Raw genomic sequence first — 23,834 nt, 5'->3', positions numbered from 1 at the left:
GTTATAATTATTTTTGCTTACCTTAACTTTTCCCTTCTTAATCTTAAGTGTTGTTTTTGGTATGGCCAGCACCTTATTCCTTAGATGGTAGTAAGATAGAGAGTAACAATTAAATATTACTGGAGTGAAACGTTGAAATAAAAAAGGAATAATAATCCTTATCTCCTAGGGACTAAAAGGGATTATGGAAAGCGTTTAGCGTGGGTGATCAGCTCCAGTGCTATACCTCCTCCTCCATCCCATGCTTCCAAACATTTTACTTGCTCTTCTGTCTGTCATTGCCTGGGTTACCTACTCCTCCTCCTTTAAGCTTCACGATGGGTCCTCTACAAGGTCATGCTCGATCCCCCACATCAGGGGCAGATACTCTCGTTCTGTGCTCCCGATGTACTTACTATTCCCCCTTCATTGCGTTTGTTACACAGACTGTGAACTTCTGTTTGTCTCAAGTACAGACAACTGCAAGGCAGTTATCCTGCCGCAGAGTCCTGTCTTCGCCTGGTACAAAATGAACATTCGTTGAATAAATGAAAGAAATATAAAGCCGAATCTCCATGACATACACTTTAAATATTTTACAATTTTATTTGTCAGTTATACCTCAATAAAGCTGAAGTTCTTTTAAAAAATTAATTTTAAAAAGACAGAAAGAAGTATGTCAACTATCCTTTAACTAAAAAAGTTAAAAAAAATTTTATAAAGGAGTATAAAATGTGCAGTAGATAATTCAATAAACGTAAATTTTCTTCTTCCTTTTTTCCCCTGTCCTCGTGGATTAGAAGAAAAAGTTGGTCCTATAAGCTATATGTACCAAAATAAAGGTAGGTGAAAAATATTATGATCGTAGTAAGAGAGAGGGCTATTTGGATCTCTAAAGAAAATGTTCCAATGGCATGAAAACAAAACGACGGGCATTTGTGCACTGTAAAGAAACTACTCGGCCCTTCTTTTCTATTAACCCACTGGATTTTTTGGATAAAGAAAATGTCCTTAAAAATGTCATAAGCAGGAAGAATTTTTCAAAAGTAATTGGTTATTTTCATTCTATGTTCTTTGTCACATGCAAAATATTCTATCTATCTTTACATAGCTCAATTATCTGTATTTTCCTGTTTCAACACTGTATGAGAACATAAGTAAAAAGATACTTAAAAGGAATTAAACATCAAAATTTATATTGATTATTGGAATAAAGCTATTAAATACAAATTATTTAACAAATAGTTATTGTGCAGCTACTATGCAAGGTGCTTCAGGCTTCATGGAGTTTAGAGTCTGTTTTCCATTAAGGTACCTACTGAAATTGTACAATAACTATTTTAAAAACATTTTTGATTTAAATATGTCACCTACTCTGACAGCTTTTAAAGGAATAAAGCATTTTTTGAGGAATGATTGAATAAAATGCACCTGAAGAATACTAAACACTCAAACTTCCAGCTGCTTACCTATAGCCAGATAATTGGAGGGTGAATGTATAGTCACAGCTCTATAATAAAAAAGCAATCCCTTCCTTCAAAATGCTAAGAAATAGCACACCTAAATTTTGTAATATTAAATTCATGTATTTCTACATTTAAAGGCATAAGACTTGTCTTTGAATTTGGGGTCTCATTGTTGAAACTGAGTAATTCATCATTAGTTTTAAGATTCCTGTAATTTTTTTAACCACAATTCTTTTCGGTTACTAGAAACAAAATTATCAATAACTAATTATCTCCCTCACTAATTTATTCAACAAAGAATTTGTTAACACTACTACATAAATGGCGGTCCAAACCAAGCATGCCTCTCACTGCGCTCCTACAGCTTTATGTACATTCACAAATTGCCACACTTAGTAACTTTGGCCTTCGCCTCTCAGAGACTGTCATATTGGGATAAGAGTTCTACTGTTAGACTTATGGAAAACAAGCATGTGACTACATTAGAGCACTAAGAACAGTGCCTGGTAACATATTAAGTTCTATATTGTTAAGGTTACTAATATTACTCAATTCTTCTTATCAGGTAGTATCGTGTAAGTGTTAGTTTTCATAGCTGTCTTACTCATCCACCCCACTGTGGACACAGTAAAGATCAGGTCAGGTATTTTTCCCCTTTGTACCTGAAGGGCCTAACATAATTGGTGTTAAATAAACATTGTATGAGTATGATGAAGGAATTCATGAATAATTGAATAACAGGCAATAGGCACCAAAGGATGCAGATGTAAGTAAGGCACAGTGTCTTCATCTAGGGGAGATGAAGGACACCACATAATGAAATACCAACACATGTCTAACTGTGGAGAAAGTGAAAACAGAAGAATAAACCAAGCAGCGTAGATAACAAAAGTCAAAATGATTAAGACTCAGAAAACCAGAGATGCTTCACAGTTATGCTGAATGAAGACATCTCTTTTCACAAAGCCAGAGTTGTCCATGAAAAGCAGTGTAGAAGTACTAATAAGAAAGCATTTGTCTGAATTTGAACTCACCTGTGACCCAGAAATGTATTCCATTTAAAAAAAATTTATTTTTCCAGCAAATCTCAGAGAAAATATACCAAAGTTTTGTTGTCAGATCTTTTTCATTTTTGCGCTTCTAAACCTGATGTCAAGAATTTGGTAAAATGCTGAAGGTAACTGAAAAGTGCAACAATGTGAAACTTTAGCACCCAAAATGTTTTTTTTTAATTTAAATTTCCTAACAGTTCCTTACATCAATAGAACATGAATTATTTTTTTCCCCTTAATCCACCAATAGCAGCAGAGAAAAATGTAAGAAGAGGGCCCTTTTAGAAAGAATTGCATTATCTCACTGGGGAAAATAAAGGGTACCTAGATACCAATCTATTATTGAGTATGTCCTTGAGCAAAAATTAAAAACAAAGTCTGATACCTACTTAGGATTGGGATAAAAATGGAAAGAGAATGAGAACAACCAAACAATGCATGTTCCTACAGGAACTGCAACAGTTCAACCTCAGAAGGCTATTAGACTAAATAAGCTTAAAGACTGCCAATTAGTGAATTTACAAGGAGCTGTAAAAGGCCTACTCCTTTTCATTAGAGATTCTATTATTTTAATAACAATACTTTATGCTCACATAGGGTCTTTCATCTACAAAGCTCAAAAGGATTTTATAAGTGTGGTTTCATTATTATCCCCATTTCAGAGATTGAAAAATGGAGGCTCCTAGTCACTTGTACAAACAAGAAGTTCTCAGACAACTGTTTAAAAACTATTTGGTATGCATGTTTTTCAAAAGCCCAAAGACGTAACTGTGACTGGTTATTCTCAGAAATGCCAACTAACAGGTAAGACTTGTAAAGTGAATGGCTAAGTCTCCTGAAATTCAGCTCTTTCTGACTATTAAATTCAGTAATTTTTGGTTTCAAATTATCCCCACAGAGAATAGAAAATTTGAACATATAATTTATGGGTACTTTTCCCCCCGAGTTTGCATTTATTTCAATTTAATAGACTAAAATCTTTTACCAATTTCAAGATCATGAAGACTATGATGTGTTTATTTTTTTAATGTTTTCATGGTAAAAATACTTAACATGAAATCTACTCTCTTAACATATTTTTAAGTATATGATACATTGTTGTAGGTACAAAATGGCACTCTAGAGCAAATCTTGTTTAACTGAAACTTTATGCTGGCTGATTAGTAACTTTCCATTTCCTTCTCCAAGGCCCCTGGTAACCACCATTCCACTCTGATTTTATGAATAGGACTAATTTAAATACCTCATATAACTGAGATCATTCATTATTTGTCTTTTTGTGACTGACTTATTTCCTTAACATACTTTGCTCCAGGTTCACCCATATTGTCACATCTTGCAGGATTTCCTTCCTTTTTAAGGTTGAATAATAAATAATTGCACACATAGATACTCCTTCCAATCACACAAGTAATATGAAATTTGTTGCTTCTCATTAGACTGAAAAGCCATGAGAATCTACAACATAATGTCTATAGAAGCAAATGCTCAATTAGCTTAGAAAAAAATGGATCGTATATATTTGATATGCTATTAAAAATTTCTTGTCACAATTAATACCCAAAGCAAAACTAACAGTTTCTTTGAATCACAGAATTAACAATATGACCACAAAATGATTATAAAGCCAGAAATTTTTTTAAAAGTTTTAAAATATCTAACGTCATTTTTACATTAACATCACAGCCCTTTGTACCTTCCCTTAGTTTATTTTTTATACCCTTATATAGCTCAATTGTCTGTATTTTCCTATGTTCCGGCATTATATAAGAACATAATAAAAACATAATTTAAAAAGGAAAAACTCTTATGCAGCTGGACACTGTAGGGCAGTGTCCAAGGGCTTCGCTAAAGTTGCCGCTTATGTTTTTTTGTGTTTTAAATGCCCTGCCAGCCTTTGAGAGTTTATCACCATTGAACACTGGAGGGGAGTCTTGCCGAAGAGGATTTGAGAACGCTCAAAATAGCCAGAGGAATAAGAAATGCACAGAGATTTCAAAGAAATGGGTAATAAGAGAGACCAGGCCTAAAAGAGAACACTGAGCAAATTCTGAAATGCCACATCAAACCCGGACGAGAGTGAAAAAGGACACTGTTATCGAATAACAACCCTCCGTTTTCCAGTTCCCTGAGAAGGCTCTGTCCTGCCACATCTCTCCAACTTTGTCACAGATGCAACCCAGGCATAACCTTAACGGGGAGCATGTACCCTGCTTGAGACCTGTTCAAATCGTTAGAAATTATGAAACTAGAACTCAGAACATCTGCCTTTGACGACTGCCTTCTAGATGCCAACCTCGCACACCTCCCTCTTCGACAAGTGCAGACCCATTTCAGGAGAGGGCACCAAATCCTTCTTGAAAGGACTGGCTCTGGGTTTCAAAGCTAGCTCTTGAGCTCTTTAGCTTCCCTTCCAAGAAACAAGCCAATGGTATGGTGGCATGAGCTCATATAGCCAGGCTTGGGCCAAGTAATGTTAATTTAGTTTTCATAACTAGATGTACTAGAGGATGTGAAGAGCATAACCAGGACATCGGCCTTACTCAATTCACTGTATGAAAAAGAAACGTGGTTTGCCTTTCAAAAAACCTAGTCTAACAATCTCAAGAGTCCCATCTCCTCCTTAGAAGGGGCTCCTTTCCCAGCAGGGCCCTCCCCAGCAAGCTCCAAGCAGGCCAGGTCTCCCCACAGGGGCATCCCTCACCTGTGCACTTGCAGGTCCGATTGAAGAACTTCCGTGGCCACCGTTCTCGGTCATCCTGGTTCCGCAGGACGTAGGGACCACCCCAGGGCCTGGTGTCTGTCTGCACCTCCGTGCACTGGCCCCGGCCCGCCCGAGAGCCACAGACGTTGTCCGGCTCCACACCAAGCAGCGGGCAGCACTCCTTAGACACGAGGTTGTCCACGGTCATGCAGACCCGGGGGAACTGCGCCCAAACCCCAGGCAGGATTCCACAGCCCAGGCAACTGAGCAGAAGCCCCCACGGAAGGGGGCCCATCGCTTTATAATGGGGAGAACGCTTGCTTTCCTTACTTCTATCTTGTTTTCTTCTTATCTTCCACTCTTGATCATTCACTAAGTTTCAATTTTTGGTTTTAGGGAGGTTTTTTTTTTTGTATATTTTTGGTTTACATTCTATTTCCTCTCCTCTTTAAAAAATGCCCACAAAAATTAGGACCCACGCATGTGCATGTATGTGCATGCACATGCACAGACTATTTTATGTGATCCAAGCAACTAAAACAAATTTAATTCCATTAGAGGTGCCTCTAACAACCAGATTTAATGAAGACCGCGCTTCTTACCATCTTCTCCCCCGTTAAGTCAGGTTTTGTCTAATTGACTTAATTTGCAGAGCACTCCAGTCATACTACTTATTATGCTGGTATTTCTAAGCCCCCCTCCTTTCCTCCTCAGCCCGTGACTTTAATTGCCTTGAACTCAGTTCAAAAGCCAAACACCAGGCTGCTTTTATTCTGTCTGGCTTGCCAAGCCACAGGGCCTTGTGGGGTTTGTGTAAGGGCTAGGAGAAGCCATCATTAGAAGGATTAGTGTTAGTGAAATCCTCAGGGTTAGCACATGACCCAAAGTGCACAATGAAGTAGATAAAGTTTCTGGCTTTGTTTCAAGAGGGTAAAAGCATCTTCATTATCTGAGGTCATGTGTTCCAGCCAAGCTTGTGACTTCAGACTTCCCAGAGAGTCAATAGATGCAGTGAGCTCATAGTCAAAGGCCCTTTACAGATGAGCGTGCAATGCTGACTACGGTTCACTCCTGACCGCTTTCTGATGTGCTAGAAAGATCACTCCAGGAGGTCACGCAACTTCAGAAATAAAGAAACATCTATTTAAGACTGACGTTCAAGGAATTGCTTTGTCCCACAATTAGGGACCCTCTTCTCTCCAAATGATGTACTATGCTCCTATTCGGCACATCCAGGCAGCAGATTTTTAAAAATTACATGCAGCACCACGCCACCAGAAATTCAAAGCTGTCATAATCTGACTGTAAGGAAGGCAGTGGGACAATTTGGAGCAAGGGCTTGCAAGGGACATCTTTTGATATATGTTAAAGTTAAACATTGTCAATCTGGAAGGCAATGCTGCCCCTGGGGGCAGCGAGGGAAGTGGCCAGAACTGTCAGAACATCCATTTACTCCGCCCGTGGTGCAAACAGGACAGTCTGTGCACAGCTGATGTGAAACTGGTTCAAACAGTTCCTAAAAATACTTTATAGTAGAGCATAAAGATACAGGATGTTATGTTCCAAAGAGAATTCCTAAGGTTAAAAATATTTTATCTAGCTGTTCCCATCCCATGTACTTCTGTGCCGTCCCATGATATTAAGTAGTTGTGACTAATTAAATGGCAGTTCTCAACTCTAACTGTATATCAGTGCCAGCCAGTACCCCAAGCCCGCTGAAGCGGAATTTCTGAGGGTGTGGACCAGACCAGCATATTTTATAAATTCTCTAGACCACTCTAATGCGAACTCAGAGTTGAGAATCACTGGGTCAGAATAAAACACAGCATTATTTCTTCTCTCTCTCTCTCTCTCTCTCTCTCTCTCTCTCTCTCTCTCTCTCTCTCTCTCTCTCTCTCTCAGCATTATTTCTTCTCTCCCCACCCCCCCCCGTGTGTGTGTGCGCGCGTGTGTGTATGTGTTTTGATTCCCTCAAAGTCACTGGATTTTGTGGTCCTTTTGAGCGCCTATGTATTACTTGATTCTGTGATTTTAGGAATAAGAAAGTAGTCTAATGTATTCAGTCTCTGTTCTGTTCCAGGTACTAGGCTAGGAGCTTGATATGAATTGTTTCAAGTTATTTATTTGCTGGCTATTAAATGGAGGCTGCAAGACCTCAGGTAACAAGCCCTATGACTGAGCTGCATTTTCCTACCTCCAAAGTCATGGTCTTTTCACTATGCTGCATTGCTAAGTTTATTATTTTCTCCAGGGGAGTGCTTTATGCTAAGAGACTGATGAAAACTTCTATTTCTTTATCTCCTATTCTGTGCCAGATCCTGTGCTAGGCTTGCTTTCCTTACCTATGTTATTCTATCTAAATTATAATAAACCACTGCTTGTAATTTAAGTACCTGTAATTTAAATGAATTGTTTTAATATTGCTACCCTAGATGGAAGTCCTAAGCAGGTCAGAATAGAATTAAGAAATCCTCATTCTGATAGAGGAAACTGGCTGAAGTTGAGAATGTATGTTCCCTACTAGCTGTACATTAACTGAATTACCTTTTGATACCAGCCATCCTCCAACATTAAGGGATGTTATGAGAAAACGTCAGGTGAAAATTCTAAGGCATTTTTATATCATCTAATATACATCACAGTGTCATTTTTATAACACCGAGGATCCAGTAGAAAAATTTCTCTCGGTACTCAGAAAATCTGTGCTTCCTTGTAGCAACTAGCTTGTCCTGAGCTTTTTAGATCCTGAAAATCTTAGAATAGTGTTTCTTCTTTTGCCTTGGTCAGTTTTGAAGCTTGGAATCAAATTGGCAGCCCCCATGTCAAGTGACTGAGTCTCGCATTATGTGGTTTGATATTTTCCTTCCCTTGTGTTCCTGGATTCTGGGATCCTTCTTTTATCCTTTTGCAAATTTTTGCGTTTCTCCAGCCTACCTCAAGTTTCCTAAGAAAGGAGACAGGGAGATATATACATCCACATATATATCTGTGTAAGTCCAAAGGTAATAAACACCCACCCAACTTACTGTTTGTTGGGGCTTAGAGAATTCAAGATGAGTTCCTGAGAAACTGATGTAAGTAATAAGAAAACTAAGGACATAAGCTAAGAAGATCTCAGATCATAAGCATGGGTATATTGAGCCCATTTCTTGGCAATGGAAGCTATAGAATCAAAGACTGTTCTAAGGAATGTTCTGAACCCAAGTAAAGAGGCAGCTGAGTATCATGGAGCTAAATAATGTAAATGTAGAAAAGTGCTTGATTAGAAAGCAATTCCTTTTACCCTGTCCTTTTATAGTCAAGACAAGAATCTTAATGAAAAGAAATGTTCTTCATACTTTCATGTTGTATTTCAGCACCTTGCACCACCTTGTCCATAAGAAGGACCCAATGCATGTTCATAGGAGTGAATTGAATTAGATACTTGAGTGAATGATTCAGAGTGGTCATGCGAAACTTTGCAGCTAGGATGCCAGTCCATGCTTTTCCTACACTCAAAGAAATGGCTCAAAACCTTGTAAGCAACTGAATGGAGAGCTAAAAGTTTCAGAGGCATCGCTAAGATTAAAACAGAGAAATCATCTGCATTGTTCTTCTGCTTGTCAGCATGTTGGCGTGCTCTTTTCTCCATGTTTCTGAATGTGAAAATCCTCCCCATTTTTAGTCCCTGCTGGACTCCTCTGTCTGATGCTTTTTTTTAAATCTATTTTCCGCTGCCACATCGTGGGGAAAAGGGATTATTTTTTTTCTTCTGTGTCCAAATTGTTTCCTAAATGCTGGGCATCTGTACTGATAAGGCTTTTGCTTTCTACATCTAAGAGCTTTTCTTTTCTTGGTGGTGTGAATTGTTCTTCAGAGGAATTACAGGTTAGGAATTGGCTGTGGGCTTCTGCTATTTCAGTTGGATGCATTTTTTTTCCTCCTACATGCTTTTTTTTTTTTTTTGATAGTCTACCTTTAAGGCTGTGTTTATAGATAAAACATTTTTTTAATTTCAGATTTTGTATCACTCATATTTATACTCAACTCAGTTGTTTGTTATACACACTCATGCCCTCCAATACTTATTTTATCATTTTGTTTTTTTCCTTCGTCCTGGTAATCGGTATTTAATTTAGACTTTTTATTCGTATACTTATAATTTAATGACTGATTTGTGGAAGTAATATAGCTACTCCTGCTTCAAAATATGGATCCAAGAAGGAAGGGAATCACTCCCTTTTTGCTCGCTTCTGATCAAACCCAGAACATACCACTTATACATTTGCAAGAAGTTGTTTAGGCTGAAAATGTAAACTTCTCTATACAATTTTAGTGCTAATAGATCCACCAGAGTTTATAAATGCATAATTAAGAGTCTGGAAGGACCACTAAAATATATTGTCAAGTGAAAAACATAAGGTGCATAACTGTGAATTCACTATGCTAACATTTTTGTGCAAAGAGGTTGGGGTGGGGCATGAGAAAGAGAAAGTAAGAGAGAGAGATAGGGAGAGGGGCTTGCCTATCTATCTGTGTGCGAATGTATAGAACATACACAAGAAACTGGTCGAGGGGCTTTCACTGGGAGGAGGGGACCTAAAGGGCTGGAGAATTGAAGAGAAAAAGAGATTTTTTTTCATTCTACACTTTTGTACATTTTGAATTTTGAACCATAGACATATAGTAATTATTTTTTTAATCATAAATATAAAATTTTGAGTTAAAAAACTTAGAATGATGGGTACTTATGAGGATAACATTATGTAGAGGAACTACCTGCAAGTAGTAAAAGTACTATGGCCTTGGCACAATACAGATTTGTTTTATCGATCTTGTCCCTGCTACTTACATTGGACAATGTGTTATCTTCTCTCAGTCTCAGTTTCCTCTATAAATTTGAGAGGGTAATATCTGCTAAGTTTAACTGTAAGGATTAAATGCCATATCGTATATATTGCCAAGCAAAACATGGCATACAATAGGTACTCAGCAAAGAGTGACTATAATTATTATTATCTCCATAAAAAAATCTATTGATACCACTGTCAGCATTCCAAATTTCTACACTGACAAATAATTGGTCTGACCCATTATGTCATTTTTTATCTATTTGGAGAACAATTTCTTCTTAATGAACAGTCCTTACCACTTCTATTTCACCGGACAACCAGGAAGAGGGGGCAAAATTTCACTAGTTTTCTGAAAAATCTTTCCCACTGAATCTTTATTCCTTATTCACATACACACACACACACACTCGTGCACATACACATTCATACTTATCCACACATCTAATCCAAGAATCTAACTATAAGTACTTTTCATAATATTTTTCCTTCTAAAAACTAAATTGTGCTTCTAACCTCAGCATATGGAAAAAATCTTACCCATCATGCAATATCACTACCCAGAAATGAAATCCTGCAATGAAATTTCTTAAATCCTGCAAAATTAATTTAATCATGATATATTATGTTTACAGGTATGCTGTTCTCTTAGCCTTGGAACTTAAGAACCGCTACCATTAATTATAACAAATATGTGTACAAAGTTTAAATAAGCTACAGAAACTATGAGTAAACAAGGTTTGAAATCACTTATTAATTTCAAGAGCTGACCAAAATAAATTCTATTATTAAAAGTAAGAAAAATTAAATAAATCTTTTTCAAAAAATACTTGACCTGTATCTGATGCTTTCTTACAAAGTTCATTATTATATAACTACTTTCAGAAAGAATCTAACCATGGGGTCTGTCTGAAGCTCTCTTTGAAAATGACTCCCTCTCATTTAATCTCATCTGCACTAATTCAGTTACTTTTAATAAGCCAAGTGTGTGCGCCCCCCCCCCCACACCAAAATAACAGCTGTTTTTACTAAGTGTATATTTTGCTGTTATAAATTTATTCTTTCTAAAAAGTGTTCTATAAGAGAAGCTTAAAATAACATGCTATTTTTGTAGTCACAAAATCAATTGAATTTATGAACATCGACTGTCTATGCCATGAAAATGGGTTTTGTCTTGATTTGGAGCCCAGGTCAGAATTCAGTAGAAGGTGCCAAATGTCTTCTTGGTGGAAACATATTTGTCCTCAGGAAGACCCGAGGAATATAAAGCTGCAAGTAGGCAAACAAAGTCACAGTGCATGCAGGGACTGGGGACTATAGAGAGGGAAGAGTTAAAGGGCAAAGCACATTTTTACAAAATAAAACAAACCTTTCTATACGTCTTTGATTTCCACTGAGTAAATGTGAACTCCTACAATTTGTCTGAGTTGCCCAAGATTGCACAGATGGTATATTGGTTTGCGGTCATAAGGGGCTGTTAAAAGATAAACTGAAGCATATTAAAATTTTTAAGAGTTTATGTGAGCAAACATCGATTTGAATTGTTTAGACCCGAGCCAAAAGATAGGAGCGCTCCACCAACAGGAGCAAGGGGAGAGGTTTTTACACAGAAGATGTGGAAGCAAAGCAAGGAAATTATTTCATTGGCTATAGAATAAGTGGTTGCAGTTTGGGGGAAAGCCTAGTTGGGTGTTTGTGATTGGCTGTTCTTAACCTTGAGACCTTTACAGCAATTCACTCTGGCTTAGGTTTGGGTTTACTTATGTAGACTACTAAAGCATTAGAGACTACTTGTTTGATTACTTTAATACAAAGTACCACAAACATGAGTGGACTAAACGATAGAAATTTATCATCTCACACTCCTGGGGACTAAAAGTCCAAGATCAGGGTGTGAGCAGGGCCAGGCTGTCTCTGAATTAACAGGGAAGTATTAGTTCCAGGAGTCTCTCGCAGCTTCTTGTAGTTCCTGGCAGTAGCATAATTCCATCTTCACATGGCGTTCACCCTATATTTGTGTCTCTGTGTCCAAATTTCCCCTTTTCAAAAGGACATCAGTATACTGGCTTAGGGGCCCACCCTACTTCAGCACAACCTCATCTTACAACTAATTAGATCTGCAATTACCCTATTTCAAAATAGGGTGCATTCTGATGTACTGGGGTTAGGACTTCAACGTATAAATTTGGTGTGGGGGACACAACTCACCTCCAACAGATAGTAAATGGTGAAACTGAGCATTGAAACTCAAAAGCTCATTCTTTTTTCTCAACTAGGTCACCCTCAACACATCTTCAAACTTTTGAGTTTAAAAGGAGAGTTGGTGTGGGTCACATGGGTGGGGAAGAGACACTGAGGAGAAGTTGGGAAGACATCATCATGAGCCTTAGCTGCTTTCTAGTGACATGAAGGATTTGGCTTAAACTCACTGAGTGGAGGGGAGCCTACTTCTCGAAAGGTTAGTATGTGTCAGGCAGTACCAGGAGATCCTATTTTTCTACAGTTAGTGCTATCCATGGTTGCTTTAAACCACATCATCTCACAAATTATAGATCTGGATGAGAAGTAAAAAAAAAAAAAAAAAAAAAATTAGGCCAAAACTCTCAGCTGAGAAAACCAAGGCCCACCCAGAGTCAAAATTAACTTACCCAAGACCCTAAATCTAGTTAGTGACGGAGCCTCAGTCCCCACTATTTATTCACAGTGCAGTGCTTTTTCCTAATCTTAGGCAACACGGAAGAGTAAAATATGAGATATCGCTTTCCTCATATGGACACTTTTTTCTACTCATCTTTGTCTCAAACATCTCATATTTAAGTCATTCAACTATTATCTTTCTGCCAACTCACCAGTTAGAGACAGACAGATAGAAAGTGCTCAATAAATGTATTAAATGAATTTATGACTGAGAACAGGAAAGCATTATGCCTTTAAGGATAACTTTTCAGCTAAACATCGAGGTGTTCTCCTGACTTACTCACCCCTACATCTCTATGGAGAGATCCAAGGAGCTTATTTGCTTCCTTCTGAGTAGGCGGTGGATTGGGCTTCTCCTGGAAAAATTTTCCCTCTCTGTCCCTCCTAGATTTTTCCTTTGAACTAAACTCTTTAGTCTCTGAGTGTGTCTGCTCCTCTTCTTGAAGGAAAAAGAGAAGCCTCCTCATATATGGCACCATAGCTAGTTGTGGCTGGAGACTGCATATACTTCTAGTTGTCCCTGTCAAGACTGTGCACTGCTGAATGATCTCCTTCAGAAGAATTTCTTCCATCAATCTTCCTTCCGCCCCTACAAATATGCTTAATGTTCATAGGTGAAGTTTTTCTGACTACGAAGTCTCCACTACTTAACAACTAGAAACTGTTCCTTTACATTTTATATATTAACTTCATTCAAAAACTAATCCAGATTTAAGCTTGTTGCCACATAACCTTTGAAGGAAATATTTAAATATTTTAAGATTTAAAGAAAAATCTATCTTGAGGGAAGGCTTTATTAAAGTGTAAGGAAAAGAGCCAACGTTGCAGAATCTTGCCAAGAAAGGGAGAGGTATCTGCCATACAGAAAGTTTGAAAAAGAGCCAAAGCTGTCTCTTTTTTCCTTTTCCTAGGTATAAAAATCTCTAGAAATATGTGATATTGTACTATATAGTTTTGCAAGATGTCACCATTAGGAGAAATTGGATAAAGAGCACATGGGATCTCTGTATTATTTCTTATAATTGCCTGTGAATCTACAATTATCATAAAGTAAACAGTTAACTGTTAAGAATCTCCGGAATAATGAGGTCAGCAAGCACACTGGTAGGACAGCAGTCACCACCGCCCTGAGGCACTGAAAGGCCCTTCCTTGCTCGGCAGGTCACCGATGGAAGCACCGACACAATTATGCAGCACATTCCTCTTTCAAAGCCCGCTTCCTAGTTAAAATCTTAAGCTCCCCTTGACTGACCCTTTCATGTCTATAAACTGACCCCGATAACTGATTGACTGTAGAGGGATCTTTTGAAGGGAAGGGAATTGCTATTTTGTTCATCCTTATATCCAACATCTAACACAGAGTCTAGTACCTAGTAACTGAGTAATAAATGTTGCAGGAGGAATAGTGAATGAATATATGATGAATGATAAATAATGACTGTCGTTAGGTTTAGGTTAGTTGAAGGCAGGAACTATTCCAAATAACTTGATAATTTCTTGTAAATCAAAAGCCCAAAATTGGGGTTTAGCATAAATTTTCTTCACACTATTTCTGATTACAATACGCACATTCATTTTTAAAATTTTGCAAAACAGAAAAGTACAAAGAAGAAAATTTAAAATCGCTCATAATCTCACCATCGAAAAATAATTTTAATTAATCTTTCACTATTTATCATTCCAGATAAATGTAATTATTCATTCTTTCAAAGTCTTTTTAATCAAATTGGAATTATGATACACACATTTTTATAATCTGCTTTTATCCTCCATTTAATTATATACCAAAGACACTCTACCATGGTTTGCAGTTGTCCAAGTACAGAGCAGAGGAAGGCTGAAAGTTTCATTCAGTCAAAACCATGTCCATGTATCGAGACATGGCAGTCGGAGGGCACGGTGGCATCCAGAGTCCCATCATGCTGGGAAGGGTCATTGTATCACATTGTGGAATATGCTTCGTGTCTGTTCGGGGACAGTGGAGATTTCTATGACAGGACTCTGAAGGAAAAACGTTTGGACTATTTTCATAACTACTATAGTACATAAGGGGATATTTGATGAGGGGATATTTAAAAATAGGAGAAGTCTCTGGCTCCATATAATCAAGAGATCTGACAGCCCATTGAAGTAGAGACTTCTACGGAATCCAGGGGAAATGCTCGATCCTGCTTGTGCTTAAGTGAAAGAAGCCAGACAAAGGGGTCCGTATTGTATGATTGCATTTACATCAACTTTCAGAAAATGCAAAGTAATCTCAAGTGACAGGAAGCAGAGTGTTTACCCGGAGACAGAGTGGCAAGTAGCAGTGTGAGGAAGGGATGACAGAGGGGCATGAGGAAATCTGGGAGGTAACAGACACATCTATGATCTCAATTTTGACAATGGTTTCACTGGTGTATCAGTGTGCGAAAACTCACTAAATTTTAGACTTGAAATACGTGTGGTTTATTGTACATCGGTTGTACCTCAGTGTCCCTCCCTGTCCCCACCCAAGTCCTGGGCCTCCTCTGAGACCCACAGGAACACATCGGGTATGAAAGGGAGCTGTACCTCGTAAATGCTCTTCGGTCTAGCCTCTGGAAAACCTGCTGTGATCATTAATTTTATTTGTCAGCTTGACAAAAGTGCCCAAATATGTGGTCAAACATTATTCTGGATATTTCTGTGAAGATGTTTTTTGAATAAGATTAACATCTAAATCAGTGGATTTTGAGTAAAGCAGATTATCTTCCCTAATGTGGGCGGGCTTCATCCAATCAGCTGGAGATCTTAATAGAACAGAAACTGACCTCTCCTGAGCAAGAAGGAATTACCACAGACGGCCTTCGAACTTGGACTGCAGCATCAACTCTTCTCTGAACTTCAGCCTGCTTGCCGATTTTAGACTTGCCAGCCCCATAATCACATGAGCCAATTTCTTCAAATCTCTCTCCCTCCATCTCTCTCCCTGCTTCCCTCCCTCCCTCCCTCCTCCCCTCTCTCTCTTTATCTCTATCTTGGGAGAACTCTGACTATTATACCCTCTCTACACATTTCAGTGGAGAAAATTCCAAAATTGTAAGAACAAGGCTACCTTTGTAGTTTTAAATAAGAGGCACTGTCCTCAGGAAGCAAACACAGGATTGAAAACAACAGCAAGACAGAATCATATATCTCCTTTCTTCCCAGATAGAGAATAATGTTGGGTGAGTCAGCCCCCCAGAGGTTGGTATATCCTGGGCCGCATGTAGATAAAATGTACAGAGAACCCCACCAGACACCAAGCGGCCTTCTTAACCTGTCAGTGAGAGAACACAGTTAGACCCAGGATAACAGGGACTCTGCTGATATTCTGTTCAATCCTATAGTTAAAATTGTCAAAGAAGCATAAATAAATACATCAGAGTCCAATAGAAAACCTTTGGGACCTGTACATCTATCCTCCTGAATAATATTTAACATAAAGAAAATTAAAAGCATAAAGATATTTACTTCCATTTCAGAAGCAGTAGGGAACTGAGAGAGGATATTTTTCCCCTCCTCGGAAGCACTAAACAGTAACTGCTGATGGCAGTATAACGGAAAGAATGATATTATCTTCAGGATGTTCAAAATTGGCTTCATGAATGAGACTGCCTAACTTCAAATACACAGAACATCTCTAATCCTTACTGGACAAATAGGCAAAGCATGCCATCAGTGGCTAAATATCATTTCAATTTTATAGCACAAACAAAAATGAAGTTAGAAATCATTTGACTCCTGGGTTTAACTTCAAGTTCCAAGACATAGAGAATATTTAATTAACCTTTCCACTGCAACCCTGGCTCATCCCGTGTTCCAGATCTTCACCCTTTCTACAGGCAATGAGCGCACCCCTTCTTCTATGCTCCAGACGAAAACACAGCTGGCCTTCACCTTTTACATTTTTTTTTTTAAAAAAAGGTCATTCAGATAAGCAAGAAAAACAAACATTGAATAGCACAATCCACCACTCACAGATAACCTCATTAACACTTTGTGTCTCCTTCCAGATTTTTCTACCACTGCCAACCTCATCCACATTATTTTTGTTCTTTCTTTTTAAATAATTGTTCCAAAAAGGCTTTAAAGCAGTTCAGGCACATTCATCTTTCTAAGCTTCTATTTTCACCATTTATAAAATGAAAAAGGTGTTCAAAATATATATATGATAGGGTTTTGGGGAAAATTAAACAATTTTATATACCAGCACACCTGGTACATAAAAGTAACTTGACCTTTCTATACACCATCTGTCCCTCCCTTCCTTCCTTCCTTCCTTCTTTCCTTCCTTCCTTCCTTCTTGATACATTCATTGAAAAAAAAAATGTTTATTAATCACCCTCTGTGCTAGGCACTGCACTAGACATCAGACTCACAGTAATAAGTAAGACGAGTGCATGGTTTCTGCACTCATGGTGTATGGACATGTTAAGATAGATAAAGTGACAGACCAACATTACAAAGGCCTTGAGATAAATTGTCATAATGTAGCTGATGCACTGAGTTTAAGAAGGAAAGTTTGTAAAGGATGAGGACAGAGCCTCGGAAGCTGGAAGATGTAAGGAGGAGTTCTCCTCTCCAGCCTCCAGAGGAGGGCAGCCTGCCTACACTTTGATCTCAGATTCCGGCCTCCACAACTCTGAGAGAATAAATTTCTGTTGTTATAAGCTACCGGTTTGTGGTCATTTGCTATGGCAGTCCTAGGAAACTCATACAGGCACATGTCCATTATTTTCTTTTTAAAAATCACTCACATAATTATCAAGTGCAAGCCCTGACTTTCTTAGCTGTTACAGTCATTGATGAGCTACACATTTGTTTTTTACCTATAAAATGAGTGGTGTTGATTGTGCATAAGTGAGGTCAATATTTTCTTTTTCTATCTTGTTTGTTGATGTCTTTCCTTGGTGAACTCATTATCAGAGTCAAAGCAAAAATAAATATTAGCCTCTCCTAATTCAAAGCCAAATTTGCAAGATGTGGCATTAATAAGATGCTAAATGATGCAATCTTTGCTATTTTCATAGAATGTGATGTTTGTGTTTGGCTAATATGATAAATCATCAGCCAAACTCATCTGTTTCAGATCTACACTCTATTTTCAATGCTTCAAACTGTTTGGAAAGTACCATGCTGCTTCTCTTTCTCAGGGTGAGCTGGGCACCTTTACTGCAGGTAGATGCTTGTTGTCTGTTAGCTTAGGCAGAGGTTCTTGGCCAACACAGCACACACCCTTGGCGATGCTGAAGCATTTGTTTTTTATCTGGAGTGCGCTAGTTACTGGAATTTAACGGGCAGGAGCCAAGACTATCCCGCTCAAAATGCCCATAAGCACCACTGTGAAATTTCTACTGTGGTTTTCCAATACAACATTTGTAACATGCCAAAAAGATGGCATTTGCCTTTAGATGTGTAAAAAGTAATCAAAAGTAACTTGCACTGGCTTCCTCCCTCTGTATCCAAAGTACCTTATGCACAACCATCTTCTATCTTTTTCTCATCAGACTGTGTATTCTCATGTCCATCTTCCCATGTTCTCTATGTTATATCAGAATTGAGACACTGCTTCATTCATCTTTGTATCCCCAACAACGTCAGGAACAGAATGGGTGCTCAATTCAGTTTCTTGAGTGAAATTGGGTAAACCAAAAAGTTAAGAAAAATATTTATAGGAACAAATTATTCCTTTCATTACAGAAATATTCTTTGTTATTTTGTGTGCTTTTGGTTCAGGGCTTACTTTGTTGTTTAAAAATCCATTTAAAATCTAACATCCAGATCTTGGTTTCTCCATTAAAATGAAGTAGAGCTCTTAGGGAAATAGTTGAGTCCAAGGTTGAGGCAGAAAAAAATAAAAACAGAACTCCAAACGTTTTGTGGTGACAGAATGTAAGGAAGTACTCAAAAAATGATGGGGCATGTCAGAAAATACATTATAGTGATGGAATATAACATGTAGGATAAAATAAATATTCATGAGTCCATACTGATATAAATAAATAAGGAGTTGGACTGACCAGTATTCTTCAAACAAAAATGTCAGTCATGGAAGATGAAGAAACACAGTGTTTTCACAGATCAGAGAAGACTAGAGACATGACAACTAAATGCCATATGGGATCAGAAAAAGAACATCAGAGAACACTAGTAAAATTCAAATAAGATCTCTAAATTAGTTAACATTATTGTATCAGTATTAATTTCTTGGTTTTGGTAATTATACTATGGTTTTATAAGATGGTAACACAAGGGTAAGTTCAAGGGAAGGGTATGCAAGAAGCCTCTTTACTTTTCTTTTACTTTTTTTGCAAGTCTAAAGTTATCTCAAAATTAAAAGTTTAGAAGCAAAAACTCCACCTGGTATTCCATGTTTGGAGTTCTGATGGTCTTTCAGCCTTATACCACAATTTAAAGTGTATAAGACCTTTGATCTAAGCTACAAAAGAGTCTCTCCCTGGTAGATTTTAATCAACCCATATCAAAGAACACTTTGCTTTGAACAACAGGTAGAATTTGCGTTTCTGCTATATTGACTATTTTTATTTAAACCCTTATAAGACATTAGCTCAGTTTTAATTAATCCTTTCTAACTTTATAGAGTCAAGCGCCTACAGGTTTTAGTCTCTGTCCTTCACATCATTAATGATAGAAGGAATCGCTCACTCAAATCATTAGCAAAAGAAAAAGCATGCACATCAAGGCACATATATACTGCTCTATATTCTTGTTTTTACATGTTTTTCACACGACTTACAAAGTCAAACCTCAGTTGTCTGCAAAATGTCCAGAACATACATAGCATGCTACATTTCACAATGGTATGAGGAAAAAGTGATCACTAACCATTATGTATATTATGTTTGTGGTAGAAGCTGTCTGACATTGTCTTAATTATTGCTGCAATAGCTAACATTTTATTCTTCCTATATGTCAGACAGTAAGAAGACCACTTCAGGAATTATTTCCTTTAATCCTACAATAATCCTATGAGTTTGGCACAGATGAGGTAGCAAACACATTCACTAGTAATATCTGGTTTCAGAAAACAAGCTGGGTGGCTATACACTCGGCCCTGTGGAAGTTCTGTGCTAGGGAAGTGACTGAGTTGCCGCAGGCCATGTCCACTATTTGATCAATCTCATTTTATTTATTTATTTATTTTAAATCAGATTATTCTGTTAACATTGGCATGGGAGGAAGTGGGAGAGGATTGAAGTAAAGGAAGGAGGGAATAAAGGCAGGAAGGCAGGAAGGAAGGGATGAGATAAAGGAAAGAATCACGTCAAACTGTACAATCTCAGTGTCACAAACATGGAATTTCCGCTTTGATGTGTTTGAAACTAGAGAAGTTATAAAGTGAAGGAGAAAATCTCAGAGGAACATAAAAGCCATCTTTAAAAATGAGAAGGGCTGTTTTGAGAAAGGAGGATTTGAATTGTTTGTGGCCTGTGATGGAAGTCAGAAAGACACATTTCAGCTTACTATCAAAACATACTTTCTAACCAGAAAATCCAATTACAGGCGAGGCTGCATGGAACCTGGTGAACTCTTGGTCCTGAGAGGTGCTGGAAGAGGCTGGATGACCAATTGTCAAAGAATGATAAAAGCGGGAGATTGGTACTTAAATTAGACGACCTTGAAAGGCCCTTCCAGCCAATAAGTTCCAAGAATTCAGCTTCTGCATTGCCCCTGGATCAGACCCTTCTGAGAGATGGCAGTTTACAGCGCCTTGCTCCTGTGGCATAGCTCTAGTGTGCTTATATGTTCAGTACAAAGAAGCAAATTGAGCAGGTGTTTGGGGATAAGAGACCAATACAGACAATCGGTGAATTCATGTAGGAGTCTTGTGGAGCCAAAAGAGACCCATGTGAGGTCTAAAATTTGGAAGACTTCTTTTTGTGAACTTGTCTCCCTGATGGTTCCGGTCAGCTCTTATCTATAAAAGGATATGGTAAACTATAAACTATGCGACAAACTTGGTGCTCAGGCCAGAACACTGAAAAAGGTCGGGTGGGTAGGGCTCCCCACATTTGAATTCAAGCCAGCTTTCTAAAGCACACTCTTTTGTTTCTCTGCCTGTCTGCAGAGGCTGTACTGACCACTACAGAGTCTGAGTGAGGTAAGCAAAATTAGCAGCTCTCCCTGGAAGCCACTTGGTTGAGTCACTGGAAGGTTCTTCATGTTCCTGGGGCTGCAGCAGCACAGGGTGACTTCAGGGCAGTGTCAGGAGAGGCTGTGCTTACTTGTGAAAAACAAATAGGTGTTAACCACGCAGAGCAGGGTTTAAGTAGGTAAAGGGAAGACTATAGAGAAAAGCTAGTAAATGAGACAGGCTGGAGATTTCGAGACTTTCAGTGTGGCTAGAGTACAGGGTGTTGTGAGAGAAGACAAAAGATGTGAGTAGAGACTTAGGAATAGTCTAGAAGGCCTTGTGTGGCAAGCAAGAGTGTGGATGTTATACCGAAGGCAGTGAAGAGCTTGAAGGATTTTAGGCTAGGATGTAACATAATCAGAGTTGTATTTTAGAAAGATTAAGATGGCAACAGTGCGGGGAAAACCGGGTTCGGGGGGATACAGAAGGCAGCAAAATCACTTGGGAAGCTGTTGCAATAATCCAATTACTAAATAAATATGATTCTAAACCAAGTTGGCAACAGCAAGGAATGAAAATGGGATGGATCAAACTGTGTTGAGGAGTTACCAAAAAATAAACAGAATTTGGAAACCAATTGGATGTAAGAGGCGAGGGACAGGGGAGATGAAGGACCATCCCCACGTTTAAGCTTAGTTAACTGGGTAGATGGTGAGTCAGACAGCATTTGGTCAGGAAACAGAAGCTTCTCAATCTATTCCAAGCATTATAGGTTTTAATACAAAAAACCAGAAGCTTACAAAACCTCATGAAGAGGTAGGAGTGGTACTCAGAAGCTCTACAGCTGCTGTGAAGAAGTGAAGCTACTTTGAATCTCAAGAACATCTGGAAAGCCTAGACCTCAACCTACAGCAGGTGATCCCCAAGAAATGGCAGCAGCTGTCTAGATGGCCTACAGCGTTCTAACAGGCACTCATCTAGGAGTTCAGCTAGAGAATGGAAAGTTGAGCTGGAATATGCCATGTGATCTCCAAGCCGGATGTTTGATATATGCTCCCAGACCACAAGAACAAGTTCTGAACTATAAGAGTAGACTTGAGAATTGTGGGGCTCCAAAGAAGGTTATTCAGAGAGACTACAAGAGAAAAATGAGAAACGATAAGGGCAGTATCTGCAGTGGGCCAAAACATAAGACAATGATAAACAGCAACTTAAGCTTCTTGATGCTGCCCACTCTCTCTAACTGTGGGAACTCCTTCATCTTACAGAGCAAGACACAGGAATCAGTTTCAGTACGTCCCAGCCACTCCCTCGCATGTATATGGAAAAGGATCTGTTGATTTAGTGAGCCTGGCAGGTAAGGGGCCTAGATTAGCTCAAAGCAAGAGATGAGAGTTAAGTGTGAGAAAATGAGAGAATTACGGTTTGCGGTACAAACTGGATGGGCCATTTTCTGCATTTAATTTAAACCCTTCCGTAACTGCCGCCTAGAAGAGAAACACATCTGATGAAAACCGCATGATTCAAACTAAGTGAACTAAGCAATGCTTCTTTGTTAAAGATTTCATGGGTTTGTCTCATTTAGAATGGAGGGGAAAAAATTTTTTTAAAGAATAAATTTTTAAAAGGCAACCCATATTTACCAGCCAAGTAATTTATAAGATCTTTCAAGAAAAAGCAAAATAAACTAATAGCAAAAGTGCATTCTAAAAAACAAAGTTTGTACAAAACTTTACCATTGGAAATAAAATATCTCAAGGCATACTAATTACATAGTTTCTAAAATTTCCCTCCAAAATGTAATCATTTGTTAAATCACAGGAGAGTAAGTGGTTAAGTAGCAGACTGAGGAGAATGGTGTCCATCGAAAACAGCTTCTAGACAATTTCTCTTCTGCTCTTTGAATTTACTCCACCCACCACCAACATCTGTGCCTTTTCTGCCCTCTTCTAACTTCTAATCACTTCTAATCTGAAGACTCTGACATTGACCACTGCAATTTCTGCCACTGTTCAATACGACTTCAAAGTCCACGTGAATCCCCATCAAATATTTGGACTCTCACCCTCTGACCTTATCTCCAATAAAATCCTCCTTTCCTCTACCTTAGATACCACCTTTGGGGGCCCTTTCTTGACTTAAACATCACCTGAAACTGTGTCACTTCCAAAAATGACAACTCTACATAATTTTAGAGATGATGTAGTAAATATGTATAAATACCCAATTCTGTGATCACAGCCTCCCATCCTTCTTACTTTTTTCCTCAAGTACTCTGTAGTAGGCTCAATAATGGCCATGGAACACAGGTTCTAAGCCCTGGAACCTGGAACTGTCGTCTTATTTATGCTTGTTACCTTTGTCACCTAATGTTACTTTAGTCTTGCGGGACTGTCAGCCCCTTGGCTCATTTGTTTTCTTACCGCCTTCTCCACTTTTTCCTTTATTCTTTCTTCCCTCCCTATCCTCCCTAAAATCTATTGTCCATCAGTATAATATTACAAATACTCATAATTTGCTTGCCCTGTTCTCTTTCCATAACCAACTGACTTACTCTCTACCTTGGATTAACTTAACCATTGGCCATCTCTGTGCCAGCACCTGAGCAACTAAGTGTTGTAGAAAAATCATATAACTAAGCAGATTGATGCCACCAAAAATTATTGGTCGTAAGCTTCATCTGGGCCCTCCACACTTTTCTCTGAGCCACGTTCCAGATCACGCTTACATAACTGCTAACTCAGTTCGGTGGTCACACAGGCACTTTAATCCAATGTGTCTAAAACTGATCTCAGGATCTCACTTTCCAAGCCTACTTCTCCATGTTCCACAGTTCAGGAAATGACACTGATACCAGAAACATGGGTGTTATTCTCTGCACTTTTCTCCATTCATCTCCTTGGCCAATATGTCACTAAGTCCTGTTGATTTTACTTTCTAAAGATTTCTCAAAACTGTTCACTTTCCTCCATTTTTCACCCATGTTTAATTCGCCATCGTTCGATGCCT

General features: G+C 38.4%; 1 protein-coding gene across 1 annotated transcript in view; it reads right to left on the bottom strand.

The window, feature by feature from the left end:
- DCT (dopachrome tautomerase) overlaps nucleotides 1-5,496 on the bottom strand; it is a 30,942-nt gene extending 25,446 nt beyond the window's left edge. Inside the window, exon 1 of the mRNA XM_016150741.2 lies at nucleotides 5,202-5,496. Coding sequence (XP_016006227.2) covers nucleotides 5,202-5,496 — 295 coding nt within the window. The remainder of the gene's footprint in view (nucleotides 1-5,201) is intronic.
- Between the last annotated feature and the right edge of the window lie 18,338 nt (nucleotides 5,497-23,834).

Source organism: Rousettus aegyptiacus, unplaced genomic scaffold, assembly GCF_014176215.1.
Source record: "Rousettus aegyptiacus isolate mRouAeg1 unplaced genomic scaffold, mRouAeg1.p scaffold_m13_p_11, whole genome shotgun sequence".
Lineage (NCBI taxonomy): Eukaryota > Metazoa > Chordata > Mammalia > Chiroptera > Pteropodidae > Rousettus > Rousettus aegyptiacus.
This window is presented reverse-complemented; position numbering and strand designations above follow the sequence as displayed.